The following is a 17,710-nucleotide window of genomic DNA, read 5'->3' on the forward strand; positions in this document are numbered from 1 at the left end:
ATGTATAGGAGTCTGTACTAAATAGGATCAAGTTCCTGCAGCTTTAGTGTGGCCTTTCTACTTACCTGAACTAGCTTTTTTGTCCTCACCAGACTTTAGCAGTAGATTAAAACAAAACCTTGCTTTAATGCAAACGGTAGGTCTGTTGCTGACCGTGCAGTCCTTCTTTTCAATATTAATTGCATTTGGGGTAAACTCTGTGGTTACTGTTATTTCGGCAACGTCCCGAGACCTAACAATAGAATGGAAACATTTGCATTGTAACAAGGAAATGGCTGGTTAAAGGGAATTTATATTCAGTACGGGTCAGTTACATTAAGGGTCCTTTAAGAACGTTGTGCAATGTGCAATTTTTCAATGCAAATCCCCACAATGCAGTGGTTATTCCCTGAATTCCAGGGTATTTGCAGCTGTGTGTGGAGTTGTGCCTGTTGAGATTGTCCCCGATACATCAAAACAAACACAGTTGCACATCTGTGTTCCCAAACCAGATGCAGATTAAAAATAATTTGCACCTATTGACACAACCCTGTTGGTGAGACCCTGGGATTGCCGCCATGTTTTGGGAATATGGGTCTCTGCTCTACGTTCTGGAGTGTAGAAACCTGCAGCAATTTTCCAAAATGAAATATGGTGAATAGCACCCATATTTGCACTTTGCACCCTGTGTTGCACTAATTAAATGATCCCCAGTCATATACCTGAGCTTAGAGATTGACCCACAATATTCAGTATAAATACAATGAACAATGTAAGGCAGTGGCGTAACTACATAAACAGCAGACCCTGCAGTTGCAGGGGGGCCCAGACTGTGGTGTTTGCTGTATATTAGTTCCCCCTTCCCGGCCCCCATTTAGTCAGGGCTGGGAGGGGGGCGGTGGAGGAGGGACTGGTCGTACCGGGCCCGCTGCAGAAAAAGCTTTTGAGAGGGCCATGTGCGACTAGTCCCTCCTCCCCTGCCTGGACCGGCCAAATTAGGCCGCTGATGTAAGGCTCAGCGGCCTGCCCGACCGATACCTGGCCTGAAATTGGCCAGATCTTGATCGGGCAGGTTAGAAAATCTAGTCAGATTAGGGACCGCATCAGCACGTTGATGCGGTCCTCGGACTGACTTTTTCTAAACCCGTCGTTATAATTTGATCGTTTGGCCCCAGGGCCAAACAATAGAATTATCCTGGATTCTCCCAATATCGCCCATCCGTAGGTGGGGGATATCGGGAGAAGATCCGTTCGCTTGGCGACGAGCGGATCTTATGGTGTATGGGGACCTTAAGTAATGCAGACTTGCTGCTCTGCAAACCTATAAACGCACATACATACCAAAAAAGGGATGCTCCCCCAAGTCCTCCAATAGTGACATCAGTCAGACCATCTCCATTTAAATCCATTTCACCATGAATAGACTGTCCAAAAAATCTGACTTTCTTTCCATCACCCCCTGATGGGATACGCTGTTTGTAAGAAAAAAAATAAAAAGATATTTCATGAGGACAATTAAGGGTTACTAATTTGCAAACAGCCAGCTCTTCAAATGTTGAAAAGAAATGACTTTTCTCCTGACATGTTAATTAGTGGTTTGGTAGAATGTGTAATCGACCATCAGCAAAGCAAGTTATAGAGTGCCAGAGGGTGCAATCTGCAATGGAGCCCTGTACTTACCACTTGCCCTATGTTAGGGAGTGAGGCCAGGGAGCCTTGGGCCAGTTTGGCTCTTTAGAGCTTTCTGGACCTGCCAAGCTCACTATGTTGGATTTTGCCCCTTCAGACCCCCGGGAGCAACAGGATGTAAATGGTTTTGATTTTCCATCGTCCTCTTCCGGAAATCCACGGCAAAATCATAGACTCTTCCCAGGACTGAGACTGCTTTTGTCCATATGTCAGGATTTTCATCAGGACATTTGGCCAGTGGACTGGGGGGGTGAATTTTTTAGTTGTAACTTGAAATTATTGGCCGGCATGTCGGTCTGAGTTCTGTTAATTCTCTTTTGTGAAGTTTTTAATAAAACCACATAAAAACCCTACTGAAAGTGATACACATAAAGACTCTTTTGCCTCCCTTAATGCTCCTGACTTGCAGCAGGGGCAGTAGAAAATAGTCCCTTATAAAGTAATTAGCTAGACAACATACGTGGTTCCAACCACATCAGGGGTGGTTCCCCTTTAAGTTAACTTTTATTATGTTATACAATGCCCTATTCCTAGCAACTTTGGTTTTTATTATTTATTGTTTAAAATTTTTGAATTATTTGCCTCTCTCTTCGCCTCTTACTAGCTTTTAAATGGCGGTCACTAACCCCAGCACTCTCATTCCCACAAGCCCACAAAAATAAAATAAAAAATACCAAATCAGCACCGGATGGGGTAGCAACCTTACAATGACTGCCCTCCCACACCACCAAAGAGGGCCAGTTCTGCTAATTTACCAAGAAAGAAATATCTGCTATCCAAGCACTAAAATGTAACTTTTATCATACCTTTAAAAACATTCTTCCACTTATTAAATTCACCATTACAGAACTTGTGAGCCGCAGTCAATCCTCCTCACTTGCAGCAGGGGCAGTAAAAAAATAACCCCTTATGACATCATATTAATGCTACTTGAATCTATTGCTGATTAAAACACAGGCCAAAGCTGCCAATGTAAAGGGCAATTGTAGTTATCTGATATAACTGCTCAGTAAGAGCTTTGACTATAAATCCAATCTTCCATGAATTATATTTTATACAGGGCATCTTCTTCTATCAAAAACAGTTCATGCTTTACCATTACCCCATCAAGTTCTCAAATAAAGCTATAGAAGACGTACCTGAGCATAGTTTTCTTTTATAGATTTCCCACTGCCGTGATAAATGTAAACAGCCCCCCGATGATCCCCTTCTAACGGGGCTCCTATAGCGACATCATTAAACCCATCCAAATTTAAATCCGTTACAGCTGCTATTGCCGTCCCAAACCGAGAGCCACATGGCTCGTTCTGGTTCTCATTCTGGCAGCTGATATCTTTCTGCTGAGAGCAGCAAGTCTGGTTTAATGGCTCCAAACTCATCTGATAGTGCATTTCTTTCTGTGAACGGAAAATGTAAGCATTCAATTAGTTTTGTACTGGTCACATAGTTTAAACGGATTCTGTCATCATTTTTATGGTGTGCTTTTATATTTCTAAATTACACTGTTTACATAGCAAATAATTGACTCTACCATTTAAAATGTTATTCTTGAACCAACAAATGTATTTTTAGCTGTAATATTGGTGTGTAGGCGCCCTCTCAGTGCATTGTGCCTGAGTCTGAGCTTTCAGCCAGCGCTACACATTAGAACTGCTTTCAGCTAACCTATTGTTTCTTCTACTCCCATGTAACTGGAGGAGTCCCAAGCCGGACTTGGATTTCTTACTATTGAGTGCTATTCCGATACCTACTGGGAGCTGTTATCTTGCTCCCTCCCCATTCTACTGTTGATCGGCTGCTGGGAGGGGGGGATATCACTCCAACTTGCAGCGCAGCAGTAAAGTGTGACCTGTGATCTGTGATCAGAGCACAGGTCACATGGCTGTGGCACCCTGGGAAATGAAGAATATGGCTAGCTCCATGTGAAATTTCAAAATTATATATTAAAAAAAAAAATCTGTTTGCACTTTTAAAAACAGATTACAATGCAGGATTCTGCTGGAGAAGCTCTATTAACTGATGGGTTTTGTAAAAAAAACTTGTTTTCCCATGACAGTATTCCTTAAAGCTTTAAAACTTAAACTGAAAAACAATGTTAAAAGTCCTGTATACCTAAGGAATACATGTTGAAATAAAGTATCCCCTAATGTAAAATCGACAAATATCATTGAGGAGCTCCTTGACCATATAAAGGCACAAGACTCAGGTTGCCACCTTTCTGTGTGTGGCACTCCGGGCAGGGGGCGGACAGTGATGTCATGGGGGATGGGAAGTGATGTCACAGGGATGGGACAGGCAGTGTCTGGGATGGGACTGTGATGTCATGTGGTAAGGCTATGACTCAGCAACGGTGATTGGCCGATCACCACGTCAATCAAGAAGAAACCTGTCCAAATTTCCTAATTTGGAAAACCGGCAGGCAGTTTTGACCAGGACAGCCCTTCCAAAATCTGGGATGTCCAAATCAAAACCTGACAACTGGCAACTCTATACAAGACCAAAGACCAAGTGGAATTATACAGGAACTTCGAGGTGACTTCTAATATAATAAACCAATGCCATCACTAAGCACTGTTTATAAGGATGTAATTTACAGGATATTCACAGATCTCTTATATTATGTATAAATATTTAAAAAGAAAACATTCCCAGACATATAGCGCATGAAAAAATACGTTTAAAAAATGTAAGAGACCAGGATATATATATAAGAAAACATAGCTATTGTTTTCTCTTCTTACCCCATGAATTCTATACACGTACACCTTTCCTTGTTCTTGTTTGGCACTTCCCATATACATTGGAGCTCCAACGATAAGTATGTCGCTAATTGAATCTCCATCCACATCCACTGTTGTAAGCACGCTGCCAAAATATGATCCAATCTGCAAAATACAGTAGTATTAAAATGAGAAATGTTCAAATTCCCCCTATCTCTGTCTGTCTATGGCCTACTCTTACACATACCACTCAGTGTGATACATATATCCAGCATTACTGAACTTATACCTGTAATGAAAGCAACAAAATATTCATATTATGCTATGTCTTTCTAAATGCAGGGTGGGCCCCTTCCTCAGAACCTTATAAGTTACTTTCTGACACCCGAAACAACAATGTGAAAGTACCCAGAAGCTGCATGATGAATAGAATTGTACAGTATACAGGTATAGGACCCATTATCCAGAATGCTCGGGACCAAGGGTATTCCAGATAAGGGGTCTTTCTGTAATTTGGAGCTCCATACCTTAAGTCTACTAAAAAATCAATAAAACATTAAATAAACCCAATAGGGCTGTTCTGCCCCCAATAAGGGGTAATTATATCTTAGTTGGGATCAAGTACAGGTACTGTTTTATTATTACAGAGAAAAGGGAATCATTTAACCATGAAATAAACCCAATAGGGCTGTTCTGCCCCCAATAAGGGGTAATTATATCTTAGTTGGGATCAAGTACAGGTACTGTTTTATTGCTACAGAGAAAAAGGAAATCAGTTTTGAAATTCTGCATTATTTGATTAAAATGGAGTCTATGGGAGATGGGCTTTCCGTAATTCGGAGCTTTCTGGATAATGGGTTTCCAGATAAGGGATCCCATACCTGTACATGCATTTGATTACACGTAGGGTTCAAGGAGGGCTTGGAGATTAAAGGAGCAGTTCACCTTCAGGTTAACTTTTAGTATGCTATAGAATAGCCTATTCTTAGGAACCTTTCAACTGGTGTTAATTTTTTTTATTTTTAATTAAAAAAATAGTTTATATAGTCTGAATTATTTACCTTCCTCTTCTGATTATTTCCAGATTTCAAAAGGGGGTAACTGGGCCCAGCATAAAAAAAAACCTTTTTTTGTAAAGCTACAGTTCTATTGTTATTGTTACTTTATATTACTTATGTTTCTATTCAGAGCCTCTTCTATTTATATTCATGTGTCTCTTTCGAGCAGCCTGCCTGGTTACTAAGTTATATTCGACCCTAGCAACCACACAGCTGCTGAATTGCCAACCTGAAGAGCTGCTGAACAAATAGTTAAATAATAAAAAAAATACAAATGGTACAAAATGAAGACCAATTGTAATTTGTCTCAAAAGGCCCTCTCTATTTCAGGGGTCCCCAACCATTTATATTAATTTTTAAAAATTAAAAAAAAATATGTAACAGTAACCAATATGCCATAAAATGCCGTGCACACAGGCGAGGGAGAGGGCTATGAATCAGCTTCACGGCAATGGCCACTAGTGACTGGGGAGATGCAGAGAATTCTAATTGGCCTGTGAGGAAAAGATGCTGATTCACATTAATGGAATAAACTGTGGTTAAAACAACCAAAATAAGTGACATCATTAACGAAAAGCATTTCAGGATTAGCTCATATGTTTGTTCTCAGGAATCACTAGGAAATATTTCCCATACACTATGAATGCTGCAGTAGGAGTATGAACATTTCTACATTTATACCAATATTATAACTTTTAATAGTAAACACCCACCTGTTCTCCATTTAATGTCTGCAGTACCTCAATTTCCTCTCCATTCAATTTATAAATAATCACTTGGCCAGAATGGTTGTATCGGGGTTGTCCTGCAATATAGATCTCTTCTCCATGTACTGATGCAGAACTCAAGGTGTAGCCTAATAAATATACAAATATATACAGAAGCAATGAGGAAACTTGCCTGAATGTGTGGGTTTTGCCGTGCCATACAATTATTGGTAATGACTTTTATATGAGATTCTGTATGTACTGTGTATGGGCTGACAAGTGAGCTCCCTAGTCACAGGAAGGAAAGGAATGGGGCCCCATAACTTTAAGGTAGCAGGAGCCTTGATGGTGCTAGGAAAAGCAGGGGGTGTGAAAGGGGTTAATTAATACAGGCTAGGACTGGGGGAAGGAGGGTTTGTAAGTAGGAGGAGGCACCAAGATAAGAAAAGTTACAGCAGAGGAAGCGGCGGCGGTACCATTACCTTGTGGAAGTCAAGGAGTACAAGCGGTGGTTACATAGGGTTGAAAAAAGACCAGAGTCCATCAAGTTCAACCCATCCAAGTAAACCCAGCACACACAACCCACACCTACCAATCTATACACTCACATACATAAACTATATATATACAACCACTAATACTAACTGTAGATATTAGTATCACAATAGCCTTGGATACTATGCTTGTTCAAGAACTCATCCAGGCCCCTCTTATAGGCATTAACAGAATCTGCCATTACCACATCTCTAGGAAGGGCATTCCACAACCTCACTGCCCTCACTGGTGGATCAGGTTGGGGAGGGGTTTGTTTATGCTGTCACAGCTTGCGGTAGGAATGCTTGCTGGAAGGTGGGGGCTAAGCCCCAGTTTTGGCACATGGGTGTCAAAAGGTGGATGGTAACCTCCTCGGACAAGGGTCCCAGGAGAGTAGTGGATTCTGGTTGCTACACTCACTTGCCCACCTGAAGCTGCTGCGGAACGTGGCCGGCATGGCAGGCAACCATGGTTGGTGGCTGGAGTGGGCAAGCATTCCAATGGGCATTACATGGATGGTTATTGTTAAAATGTTGATTATTTTATAAATTACTTTTGTATTTATCTATTTACATATTTTTCTGTTTAATAAAGCTGCGGCCTGTTATATCCCATCCTGGGCATCATTATTGTCATTGGGGGTGGGGGAAGGAGCTAAGGTAAGGAAGCCTGCGTAACTGACACTGCACTATACCCCCAAACAATGTAGGTCTCTATAAAAATATATTGCATAAACAAGCTCATATGTAAAGTCCTGCTTCATGTAAATAAATCATTTTATATAAATATACTTTTTAAAGAGTAAGTGCTATTGGGTAATCCTAAATAGAAAATTGCCATTTTAAAAATTAAAGGCCACCTCCTAGGAGGAGTCACTGTGCACACAAACAAGCCAAGGCACACATACATGCTAGGCCCCATCAGCCAATTAATGGACAGAGTTCTGCCTTTTGCTCCCACACTACTTCCTGTTACAGTTAGAGCTGCATTATTTCCTGTCAGCTGATCTCTGAGGGAACACACAGCCCATCACTAAATGGCGGCTCAAGGGAAAGGATGTAAAAGGGCAATATTTACTGATTATATATATTCCAGTTTGGCAAGATTCTTTAATGAGTCCTATAGTCTCCTAAACTTAGTAAGTACTTCAACAGATAGGAATAATGTAACTTTATTAAGGGAACCCCTTAATTGAGTAAAACATGGAGCCCCCCCAGAAAAGTATATTGAATGAGCATAATTAATAAAGAGTGCAAAGGCTGATAGCCGTACAATGCCAGGGGATGACTATGGACAGTCTGGGTAGGGACAATGCGTTATTACTGCCAATTTACTCCTTTCCCCACTGACATAAGGAGAATCTGTATAGTTTATATAGGACATTGCAAGACAGCAGCTGCGGAGACCTAATGGGTGGTCCTTGAAAAGCCATCCATCTGCTTTTGATTCTGTTCAACAAATATTTTATTTTGGTATAAAAACATGAAAAAGAGCACGAGAGGTGAGTTCACCAGAGTTGCATGCAGGGACATATATTTAAAAGCACGGTAGGACAAGGATTTACAGCGTAGGCACTGAGAGGAAACAGCTCAGAGTTACAGTAGCTTCTCAACTCCTTTCATTGCAAACCATACAGCAGTGACTTATAGAGAAAATGAAGGGGGCTTCAGTGCAAAGGCAATATGTTAGTATAGTATTAGGTATGGGACCCATTATCCAGAATGTTAGGGGCCTGGGGTTTTCAGATAAGGGATCTTTCTGCAATTTGGATCCCCTACCTTAAGTCTACTTAAAAAATTATTTCAACATAAACCCAATAGGGCTGTTCTGCCCCCAATAAGGGGTAATTATATCTTAGTTGGGATCAAGTACAGGTACTGTTTTATTATTACAGAGAAAAGGGAATCATTTAACCATTAAATAAACCCAATAGGGCTGTTCTGCCCCCAATAAGGGGTAATTATATCTTAGTTGGGATCAAGTACAGGTACTGTTTTATTATTACATAGAAAAGGGAATCATTTAACCATTAAATAAACCCAATAGGATTGTTCTGCCCCCAATAAGGGGTAATTATATCTTAGTTGGGATCAAGTACAGGTACTATTTTATTATTACAGAGAAAAGGGAATCATTTAACCATGAAATAAACCCAATAGGGCTGTTCTGCCCCCAATAAGGGGTAATTATATCTTAGTTGGGATCATGTACAGGTACTGTTTTATTATTACAGAGAAAAGGGAATTATTTAACCATGAAATAAACCCAATAGGGCTGTTCTGCCCCCAAGAAGGGGTAATTATATCTTAGTTGGGATCAAGTACAGGTACTGTTTTATTATTACAGAGAAAAGGGAATTATTTAACCATGAAATAAACCCAATAGGGCTGTTCTGCCCCCAATAAGGGGTAATTATATCTTAGTTGGGATCAAGTACAGGTACTGTTTTATTATTACAGAGAAAAGGGAATCATTTAACCATGAAATAAACCCAATAGGACTGTTCTGCCCCCAATAAGGGGTAATTATATCTTAGTTGGGATCAAGTACAGGTACTGTTTTATTATTATTACAGAGAAAAGGGAATCATTTAACCATTAAATAAACCCAATAGGACTGTTCTGCCCCCAATAAGGGGTAATTATATCTTAGTTGGGATCAAGTACAGGTACTGTTTTATTATTATTACAGAGAAAAGGGAATCATTTAACCATTAAATAAACCCAATAGGGCTGTTCTGCCCCCAATAAGGGGTAATTATATCTTAGTTGGGATCAAGTACAGGTACTGTTTTATTATTACAGAGAAAAGGGAATCATTTAACCATTAAATAAACCCAATAGGACTGTTCTGCCCCCAATAAGGGGTAATTATATCTTAGTTGGGATCCAGTACAGGTACTGTTTTATTATTACAGAGAAAAGGGAATCATTTAACCATTAAATAAACCCAATAGGACTGTTCTGCCCCCAATAAGGGGTAATTATATCTTAGTTGGGATCCAGTACAGGGCATACCTATATATGCTTACTTGCTTAATATGCTTAAGGACGTCACACTTTGTTCTATTTTTAAATCAGAGGCCTCTAGGAAATGACCTTAAAACTACAGAGAGGCCGATGTTATTGTAAGGACTTACTGTAGGATGACCAGACCTCCAACAAACAAAAGCAATGCGCAGTACAAAGGAGCCTTAATACTTAGGAAAAGCACTTAATAATCTCAGTTTTATACAACATTTTGCTGATAGCTCACAAGAAAGTTTACAAATTACCCAAACACAGACAGATACATAAACACACACGCAAACATGCACGCACTAACACTGACAAATGCATGGATTCTGGGCATTCCTGATACACAGTACATATAGCAGTGCAGCCGGCACAACCATGCAGACCATTACATTCTACCAGAAATTGTTAGATTAAATACATGACATTTGTCCCAGTTGGTTTCCTCTTGAGGTTGACCTGGCGTGCAAAGGAAATGCTTTAAACTATCAGTTTGGACCTGGCAAGGTTCCTGGGAATTTTATTAAAAAAAAAAATCAGCAATAAAACAGAAATGTAGTTTAATTGTGTCCCCAGTATATACCCAAGGGAGGATTTATTGTAAATGAAACTGGGGAATCAAGAAAGATACTCAGCCGTTTGAGCTATTTTTTAATTTACCATCAAGGAAGTCTTAATGAATTTAGATTTGCTCTGATTAGTCTTAATGAACACAATTTGCTCTTTAATCTTTACTTGTGTGCACTGACCCTGTTACCTACCCAAAGCTGTGTATTTTGTGCCCGGCTCACCTCATGATGTTTGCTTGACTAGTGATCAGTTGACTTTCAGCGTAAGGCTTTTGCACCGGAGCCTGCGTATGTTAGTTATACTTGATTTATTTAGTGTGTATATCCTGACTTCCTTGGATGAGCACATTGATTATTTCATCTGACAAAGATTTGATGGATTTCAATAAGTATTTTGCTTGCTTTCAAATATTCCCGTATATATAGAACACAAGGGCACAGATTTGCCAATGCACTGACTTTCTATACACACCTTCCATGTTGCTACCTATATGAATAACAGACATTTTTTCAGGGTTTTCCTGGGAAGCATCAGACTGGCCCACCAGGTGTCAGTGGGCCCTCCTGCTTCTAACCATTTGACCTAATTCATGGTAATTTCTTATTTCTCTATGGCAACAAATTGACTAAATTTTAAGAAGAATAGGTTATAGGACATAAAGAAAAAAGAACAAGGACAATTTAGAGGTTGAGTGAGAAATGGATGAAAAATAGTGTGAAAAGTGGGTCCAAAAGGTTTTCTGGTGGGCCCCTGGCATCCCTGTCAGACACTGTCCCTGGGGGTCATTTTAAATACATTTCCTAAAATATTGGAAACATATTTACAATGCTTTTGCATCAACCTGGAGATACTGGTATTTCATCTATAGGCTACCTCTGAAAAGCAAACACAACAGGCGGACAAAGCCCCTTGCATGCCAAATACAAGGGAAGGGAAAGCCCTTATGAAATAATAAAGCCCTTGTGGTTGAGCATTACAGGAGGCCAGGTAGTACTAATATCCCTCTGGAGACCTGAGAATATACATAGCCATCTAGATTAGTAAATATGGTATCTGCCTGTTTGGGGTAGATGAAGGAAGCACCCAAAGGAAAGAAGCCCACTGAGTGGCTCAGTATCTGAGCAGGTTTTACTTACCAAGGTAAGCTGCCAGGGGTTCATTCTTTTCATCTGTTCGTTTTCTAAATGTTTGGTTATTGGGTATTAAAGTCGCATCAGAATTCACCATAACCACGGTTCCATTCCAGTCATATGCTCCAACAGCGCCAAGCATTGCCCAGTCCTAGGAAATAGGAAAATATTCTAGTTGTAAAAATAAATAAACACCTCTATCACAGTGTTGGGATAAGCATCATAACGCAGGAAAGCTGGAAACTACTATAGTTTTATCTGCATGTATATGTATTGCACAATATTGTTGTGAGCAGTCTTCTTAGACTAAACAGACCATTCTACTTAAACTAACACAACAATAGAATGCCCTTCCTAGTGATGGTGTAATGGCAGATTCTGTTAGTGCCTATAAGAGGGGCCTAGATGAGTTCTTAAACAACCATAGTATCCAAGGCTATTGTGATTCTGGTAGCATTTCTATCTGTCACCTCTGGGGTCCCATGTCTGCATTGGGTTTCCTTCCACACTCCAAAAAGATACAGGCAGGATACTATGTATAAATATTATAGTGACTTGGATTTTAAACTCCACTGGAGCAGAGAAAGGTGTATAATCTCTGTAAAATACTGTGTGAATGTGCCACCGCTGTTTAAATGAATACCAGACCATAATGGCAATTTACCTTTGAATAATGAGCGCTCAATCCAGTCTGTGACATTTCCATTTGAAAAGATGATGCCCGTTCTTCATTTGTAGCTGTAAAACACATTAGAAGGATCTATTGTGAGTATTTTTTTTAACATATTTAGATACATAGTAGTTGAGATTGGCCAAAAGTCAACAGAAAAAGAAAGTGTGGGGTCTGAGCAGTTACACTACAGAGGGCATGGGTTGCACCACTCGGTTGGACCGAATATGAAAGTCAAAAGACAATAATGTTCCGGAATCTGATTGTGGGGTCCCCTATCCTTACCACCTCTTTAGAATAGAGGAATGAAACTTTTATTTGAAGCAGTGTGTGTGTGGGGGGGGGGGGGTTGGGTTGGGGAATGCCCTTCCGAGTGACGATATGATGGCAGATTCTGTTAATGCCTTAAGGAGTAGTTTGAATGATTTTTTGAACAAGCATATTATCCAAGTCTGCTGGGATACTAAAATCTACAATAAGTATCAATGTTGGTATATATGGTTTATACACAGTATGTCAGTGTATAGATAGGTTAGGATAGGTTATGTGTGCTGGGGTTACTTGGAAGGGTTGAACTTGATGGACTTTGGTCTTTTTTTTAACCCAACGTAACTATGTAACTATGTATATGCCCCTTATGACCATTTATTGAAATGGCCCTGTATCCAGTGCTAGGAATCAGTTATAAGATAAAATATTGGGGAAATGCCAAACTTCCACATACATTTCCAGACAAGTGCCCACATATGAGTTGTAAAGGTAACAATAACACAGCATTCCACATGTGTATTTTAGGGATTTCCTTATTCCTATATCTCAGTAACTGGCACTGCAGCCTTAAGTAAATATTTACTGCCTGTTGTGATGCTTTCTTTTCGTTCTCAAAGAGGAATGTTTCCTTGCTTGTCTAAAAGTTTTTGATACCATCACAAACATAAATTTCCCATAACCTTTTCTTTATCGTGTCTCCCAGGGAAATGCACTGTAGCTCTAAAAATAAACAACTCCCACCACTGTTACATACATTAGGAAGCCATTTACTATTCTTACCAAATGTGGGAAGCAAATGTGTAAGTAGATATATACTGTATATATACAATTTTAGAAACACCATTTAGATTTCCTCTCACAACATATATCACCATGTGAAACTGTTGAAACTGTGAAATTACCCAGAATACATCGGAGTAGTGCTAGGGGACGGAAAATGCAGTATTATTCACTGTAAGTGAAAAAAAGGCGTCTGTACGGATTGAACTTAGTCAACATAATGGCTGGGACACCAAAATCAAGACTAAATACTGGAAAGTATTGGGAAATATTGGTCTTTTTTGCTATCATGACTGCTTTACAACAATGTTATTGTAATAGTTACAATATTTACCAAGTGATGTATCTGTACTCTGTAGGAATACATTGATAAAAGTAATATTTTAATACTAATTCAATGTGTTAAGGTATAAGGTATGCTATTCTGAGAAGACTATTTATCATGCAGTGTAAAATTATTTACTGTGGAAATATGATGTAAAAAATGCTGTAAAATAAATGAAGGGTCACTTACAAAGTACAAGGAAGAGTGCAAAGTGAAAAAATCTGTGGCCTGCTCTGTACTTTTCTGAATTTCCTTTAGAGACCTGTGTATGCCCCACGAATACAGTGCTGCCATGTAGGCAAAACCCTCTGTAGCCCCCTGACATGCTCTTCATTTAGACAGAGTCCATGCACATCAGATTCCCACCTCTAATAACACAGACCAGCTCCTCCTTCCTGAGCCCCCTCCTGAATGCCTTAATTCTTTTACTGACTCTATAGTTCATTGACTTCCCTTGTCACCCCCATAACAACTTCTTCTCTTGACCCTATGTCTTCTTTGTGGGACCCACAGCAATCTAGTTTCCGGCCTGCACACTCTACAGAGACTGACTTGTGCAGAGTTTCCAATGATCTCCAGGTTTCCAAAGCCAAAGGTCACATCTCTATACTAATCCTCCTTGACCTATCAGCAGCAATTTATATGGCTGACCTCTTCCTCCTGATGCAAATTCTGCATTCGATTGGTATCTGTAATCAGGCTGCATCCTGGATATCTACTTACCTTTCTAACCAATCCACCACTGTCTCTTTTACTAATAAAGCCTCATCTCCAGTTCCACTTAATGTAGGGGTACCCCAAGGCTCTGTACTTGGGCTGTTGGTGTTCTCCCTCTACACTCTGTCTTTAGGAAATCTCATCCGCTTATTTGGTTTTAAATATAATCCTTCTGCTGATGATATCCCAATATATGTATCAAGCCCTTCATTAACAGCTGAAAATGAGACTCAGATCTCTAACTGCCTCCTAGTAATCTCCAACTGGATGAACCAATGCTATCTCAAACTGAACCTAGCAAAAACTGAACTATCATCTTTACACCTAAGCCTGGTTCTAATCCCCGTTTCCTATCTCTATTGATGGCACGCTCATTAACCCTGTCAGCTCAGCACATTACCTGTGGTCGATCTTTGACTCCTCACTCTCTTCCGACTACTGTCAAAACCTGTTACTTTTCTTACACCATATTGCCAAAATACCTCCCTTTCTTTTACACATAACAGCTAAGACACTCATACTTGCTCTCATCCTATCCCGACTAGCCTACTGTAACCTGCTACTAACTGGCCTCCCCAACTCCCATCTCTCCCCCCTACAGTCTATATTAAATACTTCTGCCAGAATTCTGCTCCTCTCATCCAACTGAGCACAGGCCCCTCCCCTGCTGAAGTCCTTATCATGGTTCTCTATTAAACAAAGAATATCTTACAAACTCCTTCTCTTGACCTTCAAAGCCCTCCATTCCTCTGTTCCTCACTACATCTCTTCCCTTGTGTCTCTGTACGTTCCTGGCTGAAACCTCCGCTTCTCTCAGAGCAACCACTAAATTAACTTATTGCAACCCCACCTTGTATTTATTATCATATTTATTATCGAACTTTTCAACTGATATTCATTATTTTTTTATATAGTTTTTGAATTGTTTGTGTTCTTCTTCTGATTCCTTACAGCTTTCAAATGGGGGTCACTGACCCCAGCAGCCAAAAAAAACGATTGCTCTGTGAGGCTACAATTTTATTGTTATTGTTACTTTTTATAGTAAAAGTTAACTCAAAGGTGAACAACCCCTTTAGTTAATTGACAGAACCTCATGCTCCATCACTACATAGCTGCACACTAGTTATTACTAGCAGTACTTACGCAGTGTAAGATGTTGGTCCCATTTACAATAATAGCAATTCTACCGGCTCTTAGCTTTTTCTGGTGTATGGTGAGCAAGTTAAAAGAAGCTATCCCTTTTTGGTAACAAGTAACAGCACCAGATGCACTTGGCAGCAGGAAACATTTTCCAGGCGTGGAAAGTACCTGCAACGTATCTGGAGATGATTGAAACCCTGTATATGATTATATGACAGGGCTTTATTATTAATGGTAAGTTGACATTCATTTGAATCCAGCTGTACACGAGCAGCACACACAGTAGTTACTGCTTGGAATTTTATATAAAACATCACCAGAATGTGAAAATCCCTCACATAAATCTCCATTTGGCTGATCTGTATAAAGGAACTGTGAGCACTTGGCCCCTCCCCCCAAGGGCTGCCTGGAAGAAGCTTCCCAGTAATGTTAATGTCACCAACTTCCTTTTATTTATATTCTGTCACACACAAACTAAAACCCCTAATTATGTGCATACGGCCAGATGAGCATATAATATATGCAATGTCTGGATATCTGTGAGCTCTGGGGCAAGACTGGAGGCTATGGGCTTCCCACACAGAAAGCAAACAGCTGTTAAATACCCTTAAAACTTAATGGTCATCAGGGTTTCTTATATAAACACTGAAAGTGGATCTTGGTTCTGATCACATTGGCCTGAAGGCAATCAACCCACACTAGAACGCTCTGGAGGAAGCTTATATGGAAACAATTATAAAGTGACTATTGAGGCATGGGTCAAATCAAATGGTTTGCATGAGAAAAGTAGGCTTTAGTTATCCTTATACTCCAGCAGCAGCAGTTATATAGTTATCACAGGAATGTTACCTCTGCACTGCTTAACATATCTGAGTGTCAGTTTCTTGGCCTCTGCATCAATATGGTAAAGTGCAAATGTTATATATCTATTTCTTAAGGAATGCCATGGCATATTCCTCCGGAAAACTGTCCAGGAATGGGATGTTTCCTATCTGCACACAACATTATTAAAGGAATGTTGCCATTACAATGAAAATGTTGTACCTATGGCTGAAAGCAGTGTCCAGTGTTGAGTATAATAAAACTGTGGGGTTATCTGGCCTGGACTGGCAATCTGGGGGTTCTGGTACATGATAGAGGAGTAGCTGTAAGATGTCATAGTGTGAGGCATTAGGGTGGGTGAGTCCTTTAGGCGAGGTCTGATATTGTGCCAACAGGAACGGAAAAGGGGTGACACAAGATAGGAGCAGGCAAGGCAGATTCGGGTTGTAGCCGGTGTAGAACCAGGAACAGGATGGAGCGGGCAAAGAATTAGAGACTAACATAGGCAGGGACGGAGAGGATGATCTGGCAAGACTGGGGTGCAGTGGGTAAAGGATCTTAGACAGACATGAACAGGGTGGAGCATCTGAAGGATCTGGGACAGGCAAGAGCAGGGTGGAGTGGATGGAGGATCTGGGACAGGCAAGAGCAGGGTGGAGTGGATGGAGGATCTGGGACAGGCAAGAGCAGGGTGGAGTGGACAAAGGATCTGGGACAGGCAAGAGCAGGGTGGAGTGGACAAAGGATCTGGGACAGGCATGAGCAGAGTGCAGTGGACAAAGGATCTGGGACAGGCAAGAGCAGGGTGGAGTGGACAAAGGATCTGGGACAGGCAAGAGCAGAGTGGAGTGGACAAAGGATCTGGGACAGGCATGAGCAGAGTGCAGTGGACAAAGGATCTGGGACAGGCAAGAGCAGGGTGGAGTGGACAAAGGATCTGGGACAGGCATGAGCAGAGTGCAGTGGACAAAGGATCTGGGACAGGCAAAAGCAGGGTGGAGTGGACAAAGGATCTGGGACAGGCATGAGCAGAGTGCAGTGGACAAAGGATCTGGGACAGGCATGAGCAGAGTGCAGTGGACAAAGGATCTGGGACAGGCAAGAGCAGAGTGGAGTGGACAAAGGATCTGGGACAGGCAAGAGCAGGGTGGAGTGGACAAAGGATCTGGGACAGGCAAGAGCAGGGTGGAGTGGATGGAGGATCTGGGACAGACAAGAGCAGGTTGGAGCAGACAAAGAACAACAAGCAGGAACAGGACTGAACAGGAACAGACAGGGGCCAGAGCAAGGGAACAAGAGATAGACAGGCCACAGTGCTTAGGTAACCAAGGCTCAGGATGCATATTATGTGAGGAGAGCTGGGCTTAAATAGGGCAGAGTCAGCCATGACTGGCTGTCTCAAACCAACCAATAAGGCTATTGGAGTGATATAACATAGCCAGGGATCCAGATGAAAAAGAGATGAGCACATGCCGGCTGCTCTCCTGGGCCAGTGGTTAGGGAGTACAGCCAGCACCCAGGAGGTCCCAGCAGAACCTTACCTATAGACAGTCACTGTTTATTAGGCTGGTTGGGGCTGTTTGGA

General features: G+C 41.0%; 1 protein-coding gene across 1 annotated transcript in view; it reads right to left on the reverse strand.

The window, feature by feature from the left end:
- The window catches only part of itga1 (integrin subunit alpha 1), an 80,403-nt gene that overhangs the window by 26,904 nt on the left and 35,789 nt on the right, over positions 1–17,710 (reverse strand). The window contains exons 10-16 of the mRNA XM_002933044.4: positions 12,066–12,139; positions 11,408–11,552; positions 6,160–6,302; positions 4,410–4,553; positions 2,808–3,065; positions 1,321–1,451; positions 66–232 (exon numbers count right to left, since the gene is read on the reverse strand). Coding sequence (XP_002933090.3) covers positions 66–232; positions 1,321–1,451; positions 2,808–3,065; positions 4,410–4,553; positions 6,160–6,302; positions 11,408–11,552; positions 12,066–12,139 — 1,062 coding nt within the window. The remainder of the gene's footprint in view (positions 1–65; positions 233–1,320; positions 1,452–2,807; positions 3,066–4,409; positions 4,554–6,159; positions 6,303–11,407; positions 11,553–12,065; positions 12,140–17,710) is intronic.

Source organism: Xenopus tropicalis, chromosome 1, assembly GCF_000004195.4.
Source record: "Xenopus tropicalis strain Nigerian chromosome 1, UCB_Xtro_10.0, whole genome shotgun sequence".
NCBI classification, from domain to species: domain Eukaryota; kingdom Metazoa; phylum Chordata; class Amphibia; order Anura; family Pipidae; genus Xenopus; species Xenopus tropicalis.